This window comes from Danio rerio, chromosome 18 (assembly GCF_049306965.1).
Source record: "Danio rerio strain Tuebingen ecotype United States chromosome 18, GRCz12tu, whole genome shotgun sequence".
NCBI lineage: Eukaryota > Metazoa > Chordata > Actinopteri > Cypriniformes > Danionidae > Danio > Danio rerio.
In genome coordinates this window covers 16,734,633-16,752,963 of record NC_133193.1, presented here as the reverse complement: position 1 = coordinate 16,752,963, position 18,331 = coordinate 16,734,633, and the positions used below count along the sequence as shown (strand labels likewise).

General features: G+C 35.7%; 1 protein-coding gene across 1 annotated transcript in view; it reads left to right on the top strand.

The window, feature by feature from the left end:
* The window catches only part of polr3b (polymerase (RNA) III (DNA directed) polypeptide B), a 38,515-nt gene extending 21,720 nt beyond the window's left edge, over positions 1–16,795 (top strand). The window contains exons 19-28 of the mRNA XM_021467775.2: positions 2,917–3,044; positions 4,257–4,466; positions 4,652–4,810; positions 5,172–5,289; positions 5,383–5,525; positions 13,584–13,687; positions 14,773–14,939; positions 15,830–15,943; positions 16,083–16,256; positions 16,387–16,795. Coding sequence (XP_021323450.1) covers positions 2,917–3,044; positions 4,257–4,466; positions 4,652–4,810; positions 5,172–5,289; positions 5,383–5,525; positions 13,584–13,687; positions 14,773–14,939; positions 15,830–15,943; positions 16,083–16,256; positions 16,387–16,516 — 1,447 coding nt within the window. The 3' untranslated portion in view covers positions 16,517–16,795. The remainder of the gene's footprint in view (positions 1–2,916; positions 3,045–4,256; positions 4,467–4,651; positions 4,811–5,171; positions 5,290–5,382; positions 5,526–13,583; positions 13,688–14,772; positions 14,940–15,829; positions 15,944–16,082; positions 16,257–16,386) is intronic.
* Positions 16,796–18,331: the final 1,536 nt, after the last annotated feature.

Genomic DNA, 18,331 nt, shown 5'->3' with positions numbered 1-18,331 from the left:
ATAAGACTTTCTGCAGAAGAAAAAATATTATCAGACATACTGTGAAAAATGCCTTGCACTATTAAACATAATTTGGAAAATATTTAAACAAGAAAAAACAATTCAAAGGCAGGCTAATAATTCTGACTTTAGCTGTATTTAGAGATTATTTGAACAAGGTTTGTGAAAGATGCTTGAGTTTGACTTAAAATAACCATGTTTATGAAGCAATACTTGAATATTTAAAATTACTTCATTTTAGAGTTACATTTTTTGATAAAACAATGATCTTTTCTCTGAAATTTAATGTGGTGGTGAACCTTTTACTTACATTTGATATTAATAAATTAGAGATCTGGTTGTAGTCTTTTAAAATAGTGCGGCAAAAAAGTATTGAACATTACAATTTTTCTCAGAAAACTTATTTCTAAAGGTGCTGTTAACTTGAATTGTTGATGTTGGTAACAAGCAAAGAAATCCATATATTCAAAAAAAGAAAAACTAATTAGTTTACAAATTAGGTTATGTGTAATAAAATAAAATGACACTGGAAAAAAAAATCTTGAACATGAAGAAAGGGAGGTGTTTAATGCCCAGACAGCAGCTAAAATCTATCTGTAGTTATTCAGCAACCGTCTGCCCTTCTTAATTGTGAATTAATTAGAATTAATCTGTGGGAAATCATTAATATATGTGCTACATTTGTATCTGTAAAGATGTGTGTATAGACTTTTAAAATTTATTTAGATTTTGTCTTTTTTGTTTGTTTTAATATGCTTTCCCAGATTTTTCTGTTTAGACATTTTCCATTATCTTGTTAAAATTAAGTTTGAAAACATACTAAAAAATTAAACATTTCACTGTTAAATTAAATTGATCATTGAATTAAGTATCAAGTTTGTACCGTGTGAAACTTAAATTCGCTATTAGAACTTTAGTTTTTAGGGTTTAATTTAAATGTACATTATAGTCAGAACATGGTATAAAATGTTAAAACCATAACATAAAATTATTGGCTTAACATTTTGTGATCTTACATCATCTTTACATGAAATTTTTCAGAAACTACATCCATACAGTCCAAAATAAAGACGAATGCTATGTACCGTTTGATACTATATACTTAATAATATGCACAAGTTGTTGCATTGTCATTTCATATAAAATATTGTTACTGTAACTGTTTTAATGAATGATGCTTCAATGAGTGATTACTCACACTTATGTTTGATGATTCAGATTTTATTTCCAGAATGAATAATTATTATTATTTTATTTTTTTTACAATCGGATAGAAAAGTACTTTCAACAACTATCACCCCGTATATATCCTCACTCTCCACACCCCTTTTTTTGCACATCTGGAATCACAGGAAAACTATAGACCAATGCTAGTGAATAAATTACATTAATTATGACTTTTATAGTATCAGATGAGGTTTGAGTGTTTGCTGGATACATTCATTTGATACCCTTAATTAAATAAACAAACCAGGATCCTCTCTTTACTATTTTTCTTTGCTATAGTTTTGTTTAGGACCTTTTTGTTTTAAAGGAATAATTAGATTCATACCCTAGCACAAGGTTTCTTGATGGGTTCTGCAAATGAAGCCAATGTCCACCTCAGGAAGAAAATCAGTAAAAAAAACACTTTTATTAATTAAATCCTGTAAAAAAGAAGAATAAAAAAATTACAAGAACAAAACAAAATCCTTTACTTTATTCTCTGTTGAGATCAAAGGGCTTAAGACTTACAGTATAGAAAGTCTGTTTAAGCGTGCTGCTGGTCTGTCTATTCCAGTCTTTTATACAGTATTCAAACCTTTTAATACAGGTGTGCCTTTAATGTTTCAAGCTGTCAATGTTTCAATATACTCTAGTTTATCTCAAATATTAATACAGTGAAGAAATCCCTTTTTGTTCTGAGTAAATAAATAGCAAAGCGTTTGTACCATTACATCAGCATTTGTGCAGTCTTCCAGGGGTCTTGTCCTCTAAGGCCATAGCTCTTAGCTGGCAAAGAATATTTTCCTCTGAAAATAACCACTCCAGGCTTTTGGTTGTAATAGTTGGTTAGACGTGTCATCTGGACCATTTCTTCCTTTATTGTCAGCAGAAAGCTGACCCACTTTAGTATGTTGTCCTTGTCGTCTTTGAACTCTGTTGAAGGCGCCTCTGTTGTCTCTTATGTTTCCTCTCATTGCTAATAGCTGTTTTTGCAAGCATAGGAATATCTGAATATGTAAGTACATTTTTGTGCCTTTTACCATTAGTCATTAAACCATCCAGTCACTACAGTGTAAGATTTGTCACATATATAAATTTTCCACACCCTCAAAATGTCCAGTTTAGCATGGATGATCTATGCTGATGGCAGTTCTAGGTACAGTATTTCCAGTAGTGAATACAACGAGTGCTTAACAGACAGATCATGAGGGGATTTCCACCTCTGTACCAACATTTTCTTGTAGCAGTTGAAGCAGCTAACCAAAATTTACGATCCTTTGTGTTTAAGGGAAATTGAGAGTTATCATTCAGCAATAACAATACAGGAAACACATTTTTGTAGCTTTAAATAAAATGTCCTAAAGTTTCTGCTCCTCCGGACATTCTCACATTATTTGTCAATAGGGTTTTATAGATTCTGGTTCACTAAACTTAAAATAAGGATGTTGTATACATGTGGTTAAATATGCCCTTTGAATAGGTTTGAAATGAATAAACGAGTGATTAGCGTTTGTGGAAGCGTGAAATGTATTATCCTACACTGTTTCCCAATCAATAGTTTATTACCCACATTTTCACGAAAGTTATTTAAACCATTAGAATGGACATTTTACCTGCACGTAAAATTCTTTCTATTTACCTAAAATCTCTTCTTAAAGTTTTAGTTGATGACAACACTAATATGACCACCCTCATGTTTTTCTCAATCAGAGATACGACTCATTTGGAGATCGAACCCTTTACTCTACTAGGTGTCTGCGCTGGTCTGATCCCTTACCCTCATCACAACCAGTCCCCCAGAAATACCTACCAGTGTGCCATGGGCAAGCAGGCCATGGGTAAGACCACAAACATCCTGGAGGAGCAGTCGCACTTACAAACACACACACTTCTATTCACTCGCTTTTCACAAAACCACATTCTGCATGTGGACATCAAACATTGCCTGCTTGCGTAGTCCCACTTTTGTGAGTGAGTGTGTGTGTGTGTGTGTGGAAGAAGGCCTTTCCCTGCCAGTGTCTCTGAGTGTCATTAGCCATTCATTGTGTCCTGAGCTCAGGGTTAGTGTGTGCTCAGCTGTGCAAGAGCGAACGAAAACACACACACACACACACACACACACACACACACACACACACACTTTGCTGCCCTGGTTACCAAAACTACTTAAACCTCTCCTGTCCACCACCCCCATTACAAAAACCACTGAGACTGCGACTATATTTGGCCCAATATCCTCGGCCTTGTCTTCTTTTTTTCTGGACGGACAGCCCCATACATGTGCAAATCCAGTTGTGTGGCCCCGGCCCTATTATAACACACTGTGTGCTTGTAGCCTGATTGTAGAGTAATAGCATCTGACAAATGTCAAGGCCTCAAGGGACGTCGGCTATTATAGTATAAACCCCCCCCCCCCCCCCCACACCCCTCCATCTTCTCCATGCTAAACATCCATCTCATAGATTTTAACACTATCGACACAGGCCTTTACTCCAACAGCCCTCAGGCAGTCTGTGAAATGATTGAATTTAGATTGATTTGATCTACTGAATTAGTTAATTGGAAGCAATGTAATGGATTTTGTGGTAATAATTTACATTAAACTTTTAGATGTTAACATTTGTTTTTGTCATTGCTGTCCTTTTAATTTAGCTTTTCCTATTTTTCAAGTGTTTTGTAATTTATTAAAATGTATGTTTCTTGGGAATTTTCTCCTTTTTTTGTGCTACTTGTGACACCAAATGAAATAGTCTCTAAACTAATTTCACAAACACTGCCTTATCTTACGTTATATGACCAAAGGTCAACCTCAGAATCACACCACTGACTGAACCAATATTTATAAAGGATTTTAGAGCAAAAGTGGCAAAATGCCTCATAAATAATAATACTGTCATTAAATGAAATATTATTTTTATTATTATTATTATTATATATGTTAAATGCAATTTTACATATTTATGAATGCATTAATATTGCACTTTTCCTTTTAAGTTTTGCGTGGTCCTTTTTTAGTGACGTCTCATCCTGTCATCACTGTTTCTGATTAGGTACTATTGGCTATAATCAGAGGAATCGTATAGACACCCTGATGTACCTGCTGGCATACCCACAGAGGCCCATGGTGAAGACCAAGACCATCGAGCTGATAGATTTTGAGAAGCTACCCGCCGGCCAGAATGCCACAGTGGCTGTAATGAGCTACAGCGGCTATGATATAGAAGATGCCCTGGTGCTCAATAAAGCTTCTCTCGACAGAGGTAAGAGCTGAACTCTTAATTATGACCACATTGGCAAAAAACAAACCTCTCTCATATTTAAACACACTTAGAAGTGTTCTTAGCATGCAGGAGAGAATATTTTTACTTTTTTAACAGTTATTGAGTATTTTTAAGTATATTTAAGTATATTACTGTTGTATTCTGATTTTTCTTTCTTGTGTTAGGCTTTGGTAGATGTTTGGTGTATAAAAACGCTAAGTGCACCTTGAGGAGGTACACAAATCAGACTTTTGACAAGGTGATGGGTCCAATGCTGGACGCAGAAACGCGGAAGCCCATTTGGAGACACAGCATCCTGGACGCTGATGGCATCTGCTCACCTGGTAGACATCTACAATTGAGATGTGTCTAAAAATGGATAGTTCACCTAAAAATGAAAGTTCTGTCATTATTTTCTCATCCTTCACTTGTTTCAAACCTGTTGGAGCTTCTTTCTTCTTGAACACAATAGAGAATATATTAAAGAATGTTGTAAAAAAAAAAAAAAAAAAGCAGCCATTGACATTCAGATTATTTTTGTTCCTACTACGGATGTCATTGGCTGCTTTTATCTAATATTCTTCAGAATTTCTTGTTGTGTGTTCATCTGAACAAAAACAATCACTTGAGTTCATTTTTTGGGTGAACTATCCCTTTAAAATGTTAATCTAGCAGTGTGTGAAAGGTGCTTTATGCTTCTTGTAGGTGAGAAGGTTGAGAACAAACAGGTGTTGGTGAATAAGTCCATGCCCACCGTCACCCAAACACCACTGGAGGGCAGTGCCCAGCCAGGCCAGCCACAATACAGAGAAGTGCCAGTCTCGTAAGACACCGTTCTTAATTTTCTAAAAGCCAGACACAAGTTTGTTGTTGTCATTCGATAGCAACCCAAATGCCCACTTTGTTGGTTCTATAGGTACAAAGGAGCAACAGACTCCTACATTGAGAAGGTGATGATCTCGTCCAATGCAGAGGACGCCTTCTTAGTCAAGATCCTGCTCAGGCAAACACGCAGACCAGAGATCGGAGACAAGTTCAGCAGTCGACATGGACAGAAAGGTAGCACACAGTCCTCTTTTAAACTGCCATCTTCTCTGCTTAGTGTCCAAGCTATATTTTGTTTTTCTTTACACATATTCACACAGTAGCGAACAGCATTTTAAAGAATACTGTTTCATAGCATGCTCAACATGTGTGTGGTCTAGTGTTTTTCAAAAATGTCTCCGTTCTCATTTAAAATGCAGTTGTGGATGGTTTAATTCCCTCACAAGTGCCCTTTGATTTTCATTTGCAATAAAAAAATCCAAAAATTTAGCGATATTAACTTGTTTGGTGCCATCAAACAGAGGGCTCATGTTTTTTTTACTTATTTTTGATCAGTTTGTAATTTCATTGAAATGTTTGACGGAGACTTGCTCTAACTAAATCATTTGAATCAGTCATCTGTTGACTGTGGATTCACTCTGGCCAGATCGTTTGAATCAGCGAGTGAACAGATGCAGTTGAATCTGTTCAGTTCAGTATTTAACTCTTGAGGATGATTTTTTAATCAATTGAATCAGTGAGTTGGGAATTTGTTTATAGTTGCAGATTGCATGTCTCATTCACTAATTAATTGTTCAGTATGATTTGTGAACCAATTCAACTGGTTTAACTAACAAGATTTAGCTCATTCACAAATTAGACTCTGCTATCACATCTCTAAAGGCTACATTTACACTGCAGATCGTGATGGTCAATTCCGGTTTTGTGACTGTATCTGATTCTTTTGATGACCGGTTTACATCGTATTTTTAAAGTGACTCGTATCCAATTGACTGCATTTACACAGCACACGACAAAGGTGAATGACCAGGAAAAAAAGAGCGGATGCTGACTGACAGCTGATAATAAAAGAGTGACCTTTTCTCTAATCCTGTATTTACTCTGTTTGAATTGTTTTCTTTTTTCTTTTTGATAAGTTGTTTTACTATAGTTATAACAAAAAAGTTCTCAGTTGGCCATCTTCTTTTAATCTAGACCTTTTTAAACCAGTAGCCATTTTAATGTAATGTCCATTGCATGATTTATGCATGTGATGCGTGCAGTAGTTTTATATTAGTTTATATTGCTTACAGGGTGGATGTTGTGATCTCTCTCTCTTTCTCTCTCTCTCTCTCTTTCTCTCTCTCTCTCTCTCTCTCTCTCTCTCTCTCTCATTAGAGATTTAAGGTTTAGTAACAGGAAAAGTTAAGGAACAGACTTTGCTGAAGTCTGTTCTAAAATGAAAGCATCAGACTTGATGTCATTTGCTATGGTTTTTACTGATGCGTGACTATCATCATTGACAGGTGAAAATCTGATTTACCTGCTTACACTGCAGACACGAGGGCACAGATTTGATTTATATCAGATAAATTTCCACATATGAACAAGGTCTGAATCTGATTGGAGTAAATTGGAATCCATGTGACTTTTTCCTGCTTACACGTACATAGGCCATATCTGATCTCTGCCACATGGGAGAATAAAATCGGAACTGAGTCACTTGAACTATGCAGTGTAAATTAAGCCTAAGCAGGTGACATTTTCACCAGTTCAACTTTTACAAAAATGCAATGTTTTCTTTTTAAATGTAGTGACGTAAAGTTTTCCCGAAATGAAAGTACTTCATAAATGTACTTAAATACAATATTTCAATAAAAGTAGCAGAGAGTGAAACTTTTAATCCCCTCACACATGCACTCATCAGTGTGGGCATTTATTGCTTTGTCTTTAATAGTTTAATCATCTTCCATCTCTTTTTAGATTGTGAAATAACAGCCTGATTCAGTGTTGATAAACAAAGTGTAAAGGCTAAAGTCAGCACTGTGTTGATGACGAAATTCACAGCATGTGCACGTTGAGGATATCCTAACATGCATACAAAAAACTAAAGCCTTCTTCGGTAGATACTTGCAGATGAAACACAATCCAGCACTGTGCCAAAACGAAGACAATGAACACATCTCAATAACAAGTGAGACGAGATGTTGCCTGTTTTATTTCCGACGCCCAAGCTATATAGTCTCAGCTGGCCCTCCCATCCCCTTCAACTTTTTTTTTTGTCCCCCCACTGCCCGTTTTTCAATTAATTAGCTTTTAGTCCCATGCCAGACTATGCAAATTTATTACAGCAGCACAGTCCTGGGAAAGTGTTTACAGCCCCCATTGTTTTTGAGCACCTCCGCTGAGAGAGCTGGTCAGTATGATGTTTTAATCAGAGCGTTAACTGGCGCCATGCATAATTCACTCATTTCATTAGCGGAGGTCGTCCACTGGCACTCATCACGGGACGTGACAGTGAGGAGGGTCAGGGAGGGGTGAGCCGCAAACCGCCCGAGATGCTATTTACTGCTCTTTTTAAAGGAGCTTTTGGTATTTAAAGGAGCAGGCAAGTGTCGGTGGACCGGGATAACACAGGGCAGCTAATTGTTGTTGTGAAGGATAGTGCCGTTCTCTTCAATGTCTTTTGTGTGTTTAGAGGTGGGCTTTTATTGAACGCTCCCACTTGGAGAAGTTGAGCCGTGTTTTCCAGAGGTGCGTGACTGCGCTGCCAACCACACAATAACATTCAGCAGGAGTTCATTTTGATTGCATTTGGGGTGATTTTTATTACCAAAATACTTCCACAAAATATTCTTTAAAGGAGAAAAAGGATCTTAAGATATATTACTCTCTAAAAAATGGTTTTCACTAAAAAGTTCTTTAGGAACTAAAAAACATCTAGAAACTTTTCTCTTTCTGAAAGTTGATAAATAAATAAATAAATAAATATTACATTAATTTAATAGAATGCTGCCCTTCAAAGAAGGAGATTTGGCTACCTTTCGGGTGAGCAGAAAGCCCATTAAAAGCGTCCCACCGTGGTTTGGAGCCATTGGCGCTCAATCAGTTTCACGGGAGTTTTGTCTTACTCATTTGAAACCCCACCCTCGTCTTGACCAGCCTCTACCACCCTCATAAGATCCGGTCAGCAGAGAACGATAGGTTAATTATTTACCAGTGACCCAAACACACACACACACACACACACATACACAGCTGTCCTGGCAGGGCTCATTGTGCGAGCCGCCACAGTGGTGCTGTATAGCTGCTGATGGAGGGCCATGGACTCTTACTGCTGTCCTGCTTTTCTTTGCTGATTTCATGCCTCTTTTATCATTCACTCTCACACAAAACAAACAACACAGAGGATGTGTGCTATGGGAACCGCATTTGCTTACCTCTCCTCTTGATTACTTTCTATCTTCTTCCACCAGGAAGTGCTTCTACCTGCTTAAGCTGCTGCTAATGACTGTTGTAATTTACTTCCAATATTTCTTAAGTCAAGATCAAGTCAAGTTATTTGCTGTTTAGAAAATGTTATTTGACTCCAGTCTTATTCTCTTAAATGTGTAAGTTGTTTAAGGTTTAAAAGTTTGCTGAAGTGGAGCCATTTTTGTTTCATTTTTAATAACTAAGGAATTCATTAAATCGATTAACCCTCGTGTGCTTTTGGGGATGTTTTCATCCACTCTGAGGTGATTTTGAGTCTTAATTCGACCACAATTTTCTCTTTGTTTCAGCAAATGGAATGATTATTGGTGACACATTTTGACACATTTTGTGAAAATGCTTTGAAATGTAAAAAAAAAATCAACAATACATTGGGTAAATTTGCTACCCTTTTATTATGTTAGTGGCTGTTTTGCCCCATTAACGTCCATTTTAAAAGCGTTTTCTGATTGCAAGCCTTGACACTGTTATTATGTATTCTTGATTGTTGGTGTTTTTTCATGTTGGTAAGAGGTCAATTCTTTTTGCCGTTTTTGCCCTTTGCTCGGTTTCAAAGTTTGTAATTTGACCTTTTTTCAACAGGGGAAACCACCTTTAATAAAGAATACATAACAACATGGTGTCATGTCTTTATGATAGAAGTCAATAGGGCAAAAACAGCAACAGACATAAAGAAAGGGTAGTTACATAATTAGCATAACTGTTTTAAACACTAAATATTGATTTATGATATTAGAGTTCTTCAGAAAAATGTATCAAATAAATTCATTTAAAGTATGTATATGTATGTATTTGTATTACTTTAATGTATATTTTTAGATTTACGCACACTAGGGCTGCACAATATATCAGTACAGCATCGATATCCCAATGTGTCGATCTGCAATAGTCACGTCGCAGAATATGAAATGTCAAGTTCGGATAATAGTTGGTCAGCATCACTGTTCAGAAAATGTAATTTGTGGAGTCGTCACAAGGTTTAACCCTAAAATAGAATGAAAAGATTTTTATTTGGATGTTTTTTGCAGGCCTGTGACTGAGTAAGATTTAAGCAAACTTAAACCAAGAGATAAAAAGGTATACAAAGGTATATATACACTACTGGTCAAAAGTTTGAGGTCAGTGGGATTTTTAAGTGTTTAAAAAATAATCTCTCCTGCTCACCAAAGCTGCATTTATTTAATAAAAAATGCAGTAAAAACAGTAAAATTGTGAAATGTTATTGCACTATAAAATAACTGTTCAAAAGTAGTTTATTATTCAATAAAAAAATGCATTTATTTAATAATGAATTTCAGGGTATCCGCAGGGTCTTAAGTCTTAAAAAGTCTTAAATCTCACAAGCTAAATTTTATTCTTGGTAAGGATTATAGGGTTTGTGAATGAATATATTTGTAATTAATAAAAAAAACATATTTAAAAATTATTATTTAAAAAAAAAAACAAGATTGTTATTATTGTATTATTAAATGTATTAAATTTTAATCATTTTTTGATGGGGTATGTAAAAAATCTTTTCTAATTATCATATTCGGAAACAATCCTGAGCATTTAGCCCTTCATAAGTCTAACATTTTGTTCATGATGGTCTTTAAAATGTCTTAAAGTCTTAAATTTAACTTGCTTTTTAACTTTAAATTTAAATTTAACTTTAACTTAAATTTAATTTAAGTGAATCCTGCAGAATCTCTGAATTAAGTCACATGGTCCTTCAGACATCACTCCAATATTAATTATTTATTGTTGTTATTATTTTTATTAATATTATTATTATTAATGGTAACAGTAATAAAAGCAATAATGACTGGAGTAATAATCTTATTTGAAACTACATACAATAAGTAATACATATTTAATGAATAAGTATTTAACTTTTTTTTACATTTAATAAATGCCACCTTGATGAACAGAATAATTTTATTTAAATTAAATAAAATAAAAATTTTAAAAACTCACCCCAAACTTTTGATCAGTAGTGTATATATATGTGTAATTATTTATACAATCAAGACTCTACACTATACAGTGTTATTTTATCTATTATTAATCAATTTCTGTACTTCAATACTGTTAATTCCACAGAAAACCATAAAGTTAATGTATTTGTGTTATTGTACTTCATGCTGATACTCCTCTACATAATAATCCCAATCAATGTAAAAATATGCGTTCATTCCAAATGGAGTCATACGAGATCTTGTGAAATTATATTCATATCGCAATATATATTGCAGACAAACTAAATATTGCAATATCAGTTTTTGTTCAGTGTCGAGCAGCCCTAACACACAAGTTTTTTTTAGTTACAAGAGCTTTTCTCTTTTGCATATGCCTGTTGGACTCTCCTCAGCTGAACCTGTCTTTGTGTGCTCTATGGTAAAGGGGAAACTATGGGTGTATAATCCCCTTCTCACTGTCCAGCTAAGCACCTCTCCTCACTTCCTGCCCCTGTTCTTCTCTCTTTTATCACTTGCAAATGGCCCAATAATGTGTTTGCTCTGGCCACGGGAAGAGTGAGCAGCTCCTCTGCAAACATTTACACTCTCACTGGCCGCTTTGGAGCACTTTCACTCTGTCCTGCAGTCTGAATATCCAATGGTTCCACTTCAGCAGACCTCAATACGTCTGCTTTATAGGCCTCTGGATGAAAGTTACACAAGCTTCACGCTTTCTCATCGAGCATGTGTTTGGGACTGAAATCCCTCAAAAATCAATTAAGTTTTATGTGAAGGGACTGCTGTGACAGCTTGGAAATCAAAATTAAAGGTGTTAAAGTGATTTACAAGCTAGCGTGACTCCAAAATAAAAAGAAAGATCACATTTAGAATAGATAAGCATTCAAACCCCTCAGATTCATACTTAATGCCATTGTGGATCAACAATTCTTTTATGACATCACTTCTCACTTTAGTTTATTGTTACATCTTTTGATCAATTAATGCTCTCTTATTAGGGTTGGGTCGATAGACGATGCCATTGCTGATGGCCGATAGACAACACGATGCTGAGCCGGTATCGTGATCCTTTGCCTCACCCCTGTCGCAGCAGCAACCAATTTGTGAACACACTTAGCTCCCCCATTTACACTAATAGATCTTAGTTTTAAAATAGCATTTTAGAACAAAAACAATCCCCATTCACACTGGCATTTCACCTAGCATTTCTGAAAAGATCTCAGTCCACACTATTCAGCTGAAAACGCACATCACGAGACCACACACACACACACACTCACTCTGGCATGTGCTGCAGCATATGCGCACATCTGAGCTCCAGGCAGTCAGCGAGTGTTTTGAGCACAAATCCCTAAGTGAGCAGTGCACGTTGGACAGTTTATCAGTGATGTACTGCTGGATCGTGTCTCACTATACTTGTTAAACGTGATATTGAATTAATCTTGTTTCTATCTTGTTTCTATCTTCAGTCTTTTGAATCCATCAGTTAATGTGTCACAGCATCAATACACTGCTTCAATCTTTCACTTTCACGCTTGTACTTGTAAACCTCAGATACTGTTGGTTGGTTGTGCACCTTTTTTACCAACCAAGTTTGTCAACGCCATTATAATGACACCGATCACTCTGCCTATTCATGCCAGAGTCCCGCGGAAAAACTGATTGACAGGTGGTAATTTGTGTGTAACTTATCTTTATTTATTTATAATTTGGTTATGGGTAAAACAAAGACCATGCCGTTCAGGTTAAAATGGTGGGCTACAAGTAGTTAATTAGTTATGAATTAATTAATTATTCATAAATAATTAATTCACCGCTGAATACAACGATGATGCAATCGTCCATCGTGAAGTTTCACGTTAGACATTGTACGATGCCAAGTTGGTCGACATCGCCCAACCCTACTCTCTATTACCTAGAGCATCCCACTCACTTCCAGATATGATGAAAATTGTCACTTATTCACATACAGCCAAGCATTCATACACAGGGTTTCTGCCGGTTTCACTAAGTCAAACTTATTTATATAGACCTTTTGAGACCAAATAAATTAAATTTTATACTTATAGGACAATAATGCTAGGGGCTTTTTCTAATTGCCAGTGGAAAAGATTTTTACTTACTCTTTTAAAATTCAAACACATTTTAAATAATGTGTAAAACAAGCAAACTCTACTTGTATACATATACTTTTTTCAGCATTTTCTTAAAAAAAGAAAATAAGGATAATAAAGATAATAAACTAAATGAATGCACATCAGTGTGTTCATGTCAGCATTCTCACCAGGTTGCTATAAATACATTGAGAACTTGTAAACAAATGTTATTGTAAGGAAAATAATTAAACTAAATTGGTAAATCGAGTTAATAAACATAACTTTTGTTAAACTTTTTTTTGAGATGGATTGCCGATTGTACCGATTGGAGTAGCGTTACATGGACGAAGAGAAATTAAGATCTGATTTATGACTTTATTTCAGTGAATTTAAGACTTTTTAGGGCCTAAAATTTAGTTTGAAATTTAAGACATTTTAAAACTCCGAAGACACCCTGATATAGAGGATTTGCCTAAAATCTTTTTTGGTCCAGTGGCCCGACATCACAAAGCGCATCATATGATCATGTCAACAGACCACAAAATACATCAGACCCATTTGCGTTACACTGAATTATTCTATTAAAGGCTGTTAACTTCCCTATATTTCCTACCCTGTCTTCACATTTAAGTTGAAATTGTCACTCATTGAATAAAGTTGCCCATTTGGCATTTGAGTGGATCTTTAAAATTTCTTGTGGTCTGTTTGAATATGGGATTTATTTGGGTTTAGTACATTTAAGTCTGACATGCATTGCTTGTCTCTCATAGGTGTGTGCGGACTGATTGTTCCTCAAGAGGACATGCCCTTCTGTGACTCTGGGATCTGTCCTGACATCATCATGAACCCTCATGGTTATCCCTCCAGAATGACTGTACGTGAGTCCCCAACAATGCATGTGTTCAATGAATTTATGTTCGTGTATATATACAGTTAAAGTCAAAATGTTTAGCCCTTCTGTGAAGCAAATTATTTTTCAGTATTTCCTATAATATTTTTATATTATATATACACAAATAAAGTCTTATTTGTTTTATTTTGGCTAGAATAAAAGCAGTTTTTATTTTTAAAAACCATTTTAAGGTCATTAGCCACTAAACAATATTTATATTTTGTCGTTTGTCTATACAGAACAAACCATCATTACACACTAACGTGCCTTATTATCCTTTTTTGTCTAGTTAACCTCTTTAAGCCATTAAATTGAACTTCAATCTAAATACTAGTGCCTTGAAAAATATCTTGTTTTTCAGATTTTGGCATTAGCTGTCCAGTTTTGCTAAGCCTTTCTTCCAGTATCGGTTCCAAAAAAACTTCCAGTAAGCCAAAGTTTCCAATATTAGTTTGCTGAGACTTCAGTTTCCTGAGGTTTCTAATTTTGAATGGAGTGTTTTGGCGCACACAGATGGCTCTCATATAGGAAGTAGTTAGAGCAGAGGAAAAGATTCCTCTCAGTGACAGTGAGAGGTCAAAGATCTTCCGGCTCTTTCTGAGCGTGACCTCAGTAAAGGCTACTGTCGTTCAGCAGTGCGTGACCTCAACATGATGACACTCGCATTCACCAGCTGCAGAGTCACCCAGAGAAAACACCGCATCTAAACTGCCAGGAAGAGGACATTATTAGCTCTCTTAAAAGGATAGTTCACCAAAAAAAAAAGAAAATCATGTGTTCATTTAATCACCCTTAACTTACTTCTGTGTGAACATAAAAGAAGATATCTTGTAGAAACAGGTTGTGCTCGACTTCCATTGTAGTTAAAAAAGATATCAGCAACCAGCTTCCAACATTCTTCTTTTTTGTTTAACAGAATAAAGTGGTAAAGGTTTGGAAGTGCTTGAGAGTGCGTAAATGTTCTTTTTTGAGTGAACTGTCCTTTTAGAGGAGCTGTTGTGATTTATAAACATTAACAAACAAGCAGCGACATGAATAAATGAACTTTGGTTTGTTTTGTTGGTTAGGTTGGGAAGCTGATTGAGCTGCTGGCTGGTAAAGCAGGGGTCCTGGATGGCCGTTTTCATTATGGCACTGCTTTTGGGGGCAGTAAAGTGAAGGACGTGTGCGAGGATCTCATCCGCTATGGATACAATTACCAGGGCAAAGACTATGTCACCTCAGGCATCACAGGGTAAAAACTATTTTAGCATTGAATTTTGATGTCTGCAGTAATATTACATTTACAAAGGTTACAGTTTTTTGTTTTTGTACAAAGAAATAATACATATAAAACGGAAGATACAGAGTTTCAAATAACTTAGAGGTTTCATCGTCACTCAGTGCAACTGTTATTTCTATGTAAAAATCAAAAAGCATACTTATTCTTATCTGTTCTCGTTGAAATATAAAAAAGGTTATATAAAAATGTAATTATATTTGAAAATATTTATTTTGCTGACTAATAGGTAGCGCAGTGTAGGGTGTAACGCATGAGTTGCCTAATATTATATTTTTAAGTACTTAAAAAAAATTTGGGGGTTAACTCCATATTGTAATGCATTACTTTTAAAAGTAACTTTCCAAAACACTTGTGGCAAAATATAATTAATATTATGTAATTAGTTGTTATTATAACAAAATGTGCAGGGTGGACATAAATAAGATGAGCATCATAATAATAAGAATAATTGTTAATCCAAAAATTCAAATGTTCTTTATTTGCTTGCCATCAAATTGTTTTTCCAAACCTGTATGAGTGCCATTGGTAAAATTAAATAAGAAAATATTTTTTTTAAATGCAAAAGATTATTTGGGTCCCCATTGACTTCAAAAGTAATTTTCCTTACAGTTGGGATCTTCTTTTTTTCAAAAGAACAAATTCATTAGCATCGTCACATCTTGAAGGTTGTTCTATTTTTGTTGTTCCAAATTATTTTTTTTTATAGAAAATCATTAAAATATCTGTCAAATTTGATCAAATATTTGAGCATCTGTATATTCCAAATATTCCAAATGTTTCCGTATTGCTCTTTGCATTTTATAGTAATCATTTTTACTGATTAATTAATTTGGGTCTCTTAGGGAACCTCTGGAAGCCTATATCTACTTCGGTCCAGTGTATTATCAGAAATTGAAGCACATGGTGCTGGATAAAATGCATGCCAGAGCACGTGGACCGAGAGCAGTACTCACTAGGTAAGAAAGAAATAATCTCTGTTTTTATAAATTTTCATTTGTAATTAAAAGCTGAACAATATAATTCATTTAATATTAAATGTTATTTTGATTGATTTTATTTACTTTTTTTGTACTCATTTTGTGTATGATAATGCAGGCAGCCCACTGAGGGTCGTTCCAGAGATGGTGGTCTCCGTCTGGGTGAGATGGAAAGAGATTGTCTGATTGGTTATGGAGCCAGCATGTTACTGCTGGAGCGCCTCATGATCTCCAGTGATGCTTTTGAGGTGGACGTGTGTGGCCAGTGTGGCTTGCTGGGATATTCAGGATGGTCAGTACAATCCAGTACTATACTGCAACAGTTACTGTAGCTAAATTATTCTTAAAATGATAACAATCTATTTTAAAAGGAATTTCTAGTCACGTTTGTCTGTCTATGTCTGTCTGTCTGTCTGTTGCAGGTGTCATTACTGCAAGTCTTCCTGTCATGTGTCCTCTCTACGAATTCCATACGCTTGCAAACTACTCTTCCAAGAGCTGCAGTCCATGAACATCATCCCTCGCCTCAAACTGGCTCGCTACAATGAGTGAAGGCGAGTCATTACTACAACAACAACATAAAATAACTACTACATAGGAGCGATACAGTATTACTGATTATATGCAAGTCACACTGAAAATATCTTCATTTTTGTTAAACACCTCTTATCTTATTGATAAGATATATATATATAGAAGTGCCTGCTTGAATGTCATTAAAGTGGAAATTGGCATTCTGTTTAGTTTATGTATGTTTGCTGTCCAAAAATATGTGGATTTAATTGTTTCAGTTTGATTTACAATAAATGAATAAATTGTAAATGTAAAAAAGTGAAGTTGATTCATTACATTACCTGTTGCAAACATTTTTTGCATTACAAGTTTTCCAAAATGTGGAAATATGCAAATGAGGCATTTTCATAAATATGTGGTCATTTGCATACATTTCTAGCACAAAAATTTATTTAAAGATTTAAATGCATTTACAGTAGGGTTTTGGGGGAATCTATATAAAATACTGCCAAAAAGTTCTCCCAAAAGTGTTTTCAACATTTTTGTGTACTAAAACGTTGAATTAATGAATTAAATCCCTTTAGTAGAACATTCAGAATATAGATATGAATAAAAACATAAAGTTTGTTGTATGTAAAGCTGCTAAAGTGGAGATTTAAGCTGTAGAAAAACTTATGTTGTGAAAAGGCCTTTAAATATACTTTAACTGGCCACTTTATTAGGTACACCTGTCCACCTGCTCGATAACAAATTTCTAATCAGTGAATCACATGGCACCAATTTAGGCATGTAGACATGGTGAAGACAATCTGCTGCAGTTTACCTGAGCATCAGAATGAGGAAGAAATGTGATTTAAGTTAATTTTACTGGTATTTTCACGCACAACAGAAAAAGAGAACATCTTTTTTTCTCGAAAAAGAGAACATCTAAAGTAAGCGGCAGTTCTGTGGGCACAAATGCCTTTTTCATGTCATAGGAGAATGGCCAGACTGGTTCAAGCTGATAGAAAAGCAAAAGTACCTTGAAAACCACTCGTTGCAACCAAGGTATGCAGAAGAGCATCTCTGAACGCACAACAAGTCCAACCTTGAGCTAAATGAGCTACAGCAGCAGAAGACCACACCGGGAGCCACTCCTGTCAGCTAAGAACAGGAAACTGAGGCTACAATTTACACAGGCTCAACGAAATTGGACAATAGAAGATTGGAGAAATGTTGCCTGGTTTGATGAGTCTCGATTTCTGCTGCGACATTTGGGTGGTAGGGTCAGATTATAGATGTACCTAATAAAGTGGCCGGTGAGTGTATGCACTGTGATTGAAATCTACAGACACAAGTTGACACTGCAAAAAAGGAAACATTTAAAAGTGTTCTTTGGATGCTTCCTTTCCATCAAACTAATTTTTCCCCTGCAGTGTCTTGATCATCATGCTGTTGAGGTATTGAGCAGTGCTGATTATGTGTTAATGTGGCAACACTGACAGCAGAAAAGCTTGTTTGTTACATTGACCACCTTCCCACTTTGATTTTTTTATACACTAAATCATCCACTATTCATTGGTTGCTCCCACCCAGCAAGCGGCCGTGGAGGGTATTGATTGGAAGAAAGCGCGGCTCGCTCTCAGGCTAGAGGGGGTTTGAGGGTCTGAGGGCGTCTCTTTTGGCCGCCTGCACCTGTCCAAGCTAATGAGCTACTAATGAGAGCGAGACCAGAGCGACAGAAAAAGGAAGTGTTCTGAGGAGAGGATGCAGATTCCCTTCCTCCTCGCTCACTGCCTCCATCTTTAAAACTGTAATTAAGGACATTTTCATTGATGTTTGTGTCTCACCTGCGCTATATCCACTTCTTACTGC